The sequence below is a fragment of the Halyomorpha halys genome, unplaced genomic scaffold (assembly GCF_000696795.3).
Source record: "Halyomorpha halys isolate HHAL.00 unplaced genomic scaffold, Hhal_1.1 Scaffold1754.1, whole genome shotgun sequence".
Classification (NCBI taxonomy): domain Eukaryota; kingdom Metazoa; phylum Arthropoda; class Insecta; order Hemiptera; family Pentatomidae; genus Halyomorpha; species Halyomorpha halys.
The window spans coordinates 49,775-52,682 of NW_027108705.1; the positions used below are offsets into that span (position 1 = coordinate 49,775).

Below are 2,908 nucleotides of genomic sequence, written 5' to 3' on the forward strand. Positions count from 1 at the left end.
ATAATGTAGTTCATGACGGTTATTTTCGTAGGAGTAGTAGTTTTCATGAAACTTGCTAAAATTAATTAATTTATAGTTGTTGGGACAAACTTTCATTTGCCAAATTTATATTCATAGGTTAATCTTTTGAAAAATAGTACCCCTACAAAGATAAGTGTTATAAACTACTTTTTAGTAAGTTTAATTTCCTTTATTTTGAGTGTTGGCAGACATATGTGCGTTCTTATAGGTCTAGAGAGAGAGAGACGAACATTGTGAGTTTATTTTGTCAAATATTATAAAAATACTACTTCTACAAAGATAAACTTTATTAACTACTTTATAGCATATTTAACTAGCTTTAATTTGAGTGCTGGCAGACGTCTGTACGTCCAATGGTTTATGAAATAATGTTTTTCATAAATCAAACTTATTGTCCGAACAATTATAAATCAATTTATTTTAGCAAATATCATGAAAACTACTATTTCTACGATGGTAAAGGTCGTAAACTTATTTATAGTCCATTAAACTAGTTTTAACTTGAGTGCTAATAGACATCTGTACGTCTCATAGTTCCTGAGGTATAGATTTCTCAAAATAAATTAACTAACTACTAATCTTTCAGATTTTTAATTTTTTGCTGAAGATTTTTAAGAAATGTTGCTTTTTAAAAAGCTGTATCTCGGGAACTATTGAATCTAAATAACTCCATTAGGGCTCTTATTTCAGCAAATTTACTCTACTTTAAATAATGTTCTTTTAAATTTTCTTGTTTTGTTAAATAAAGTTTTTAAGATATAGAGCTCCGAAAGAAATTTAATGTTTTTTTAAGGGTTTGAAACAGTCTGTTTTTTATTCCCCCTACCTTTACTTGGCAGACTCATCAGTTTTGACTAGTAATTATACAAAGTTCTTATTAAAGTAATCAAAAATTGGGGTGTGATAACTTTTTTCTTCCCGGCTCTTGTACTATAAATACATCGTTTCAAATCTTGTTAAATAACTTTAGCAGATTATTTTTGATTTAGCATAGCACAATTAATTATTTATGAAGACATTACATTACGTTTTTGACTAAGATTCTTGAACGAAGATTCAATTTATTGGTTATGTAGTACTATTTATATGAATTCGTTTCATTTACAACCTACATGATATTTATCATTCCTTAAATTTCACCTTACTCGATCTTTTTCTTTTTTATTATAGAGGTAAAGTAATTGCAAAAATAGAGTAATAGACTAATAAATCGAATATAATCGCTGAATTTTTTTTTTTTTTAAATCTAGTTGATGTGTTAACTTGAGATTGTTATGAAATGAATGGCTCATGGGAAAACTACTGATCGTAGAACTAAAATACCCAGGGCTCAATTATTTTTGGGGGTTTGGAGAATATATAGGAAAAAAAAATTACTAAACCATTGGTGGTTACTCTTGTAATGAAAGGATCAGTTCCCACTATAATTTTATAATTTAGTAAAATTTGCACCGGTAAACATTTAAAAGATGTCAGAGTTGGACCAAAAGTAATTTCAATTTCTGTAATTTGAAATAGGAAAGTAGAGGAGGCAGGTTTACTGGGTATATTAACCAAAAATAAAAACAACATACATATTTTTTTTATTATACGACAGAAGAAATTTTTTTTTATTGTTCTATTTTATTCAAAAAGTTGAAATATATAATTAAGTGAGATTAAAATATAAAATAAAATGTTAATCAAATGACGAAAATCATATCTTGCAGTGCACTATTGGTCCCTAAAGCCTTTATTAATAAGATGTAATTCATTTCCAATTTAATCCAAAAACTGGTACATTACAGTGAAGAAGGAAAACGCCTGCCTGATAAACTGCAACAAAAATAATTTACAAATTATATATTTTCATGAGCGAAGCCACGTTGGGCAAAGCAGCGAAAAATTAAAATGTCCAATTTTGTGAAACAATAAATTTCCAACGAAAATTAGGAAACAAATACCACCTTAGTAACGGAGTAAAACTGTCAAGAGTTGGTTTATAGCACGGTAATAACGCTATGCAGAAACATCGACAAATTTCAAATGTATGGACGGCATCATTTTCAAGCTAAGTAGTTCATATATGTAAGATTCCAGTATATAATATTCTTAATTTATTATGGGATTGATCCCTTTAGAATAATATACAGGCGTCAAAATTAGACTTTAAAGCCTTAGAGGAAATTAAAAAATAAAATGAAATTATAAAACGCCATAAAATATAATAAAACAGTGAATTCGAAAAGATAAAAATGAACTACAATAATTAAAAAAGTATATAAAATAAAAATAGAACAAATTAAATAAAACTATATGTCATATCATAAAACATAACTTCTGATAATAAATAAAAGTAGAAAAAAAATGATAAAAATCAAATACAATTAAACTAAAAGTAATAAATGAAAAAGTACAATTTCTGCTAATATACATATTTACAAGTATAAAACGAAAAACTGAAGCATTAAATACAGAATATATATAAACCTTGTTTGAAACTTTTAATTGTTATTCTTACGGAATTGGGTGGACTGAAGGTGGTCGAAGATACGGGATTTGAAGTTTGGAAGGGTATTAGAACTACGAATGAAGGAGGGAATAGAAATCCATAGGGATGAGGAAAGATCTATCAAAGGTTGCGGTTCGATGGACAGTTACTTATAAGTCTGAAGGCCGTATGTAATATATGCACACATTATGTTATAAGATGTTAAATAAACAACTCACAGTCTCGTAAGTCTGTAGTGATAACTCGAAAACATAAGCACCTCTCAGAGTGATAGGCTTCGCAGTGTACGTGGCCATGATGAACAAGGAGCGCTTGAGGGTGTGGTCGGCATTGTACCAGTGGTTGTTGTAGAGCGAGAAGTGGATCTGTTCACACTGCAAAATAATTAATTAGTTT

The 2,908-nt window shown here is 28.6% G+C and overlaps 1 protein-coding gene across 1 annotated transcript in view; it reads right to left on the reverse strand.

The window, feature by feature from the left end:
• Nucleotides 1-1,618: 1,618 nt before the first annotated feature.
• LOC136795671 (odorant receptor 22a-like) overlaps nucleotides 1,619-2,908 on the reverse strand; it is a gene marked incomplete at its 5' end in the record, with an annotated part of 8,336 nt that continues 7,046 nt past the window's right edge. Inside the window, 2 exons of the mRNA XM_067046995.1 lie at nucleotides 1,619-1,836; nucleotides 2,731-2,886. Coding sequence (XP_066903096.1) covers nucleotides 1,783-1,836; nucleotides 2,731-2,886 — 210 coding nt within the window. The remainder of the gene's footprint in view (nucleotides 1,837-2,730; nucleotides 2,887-2,908) is intronic.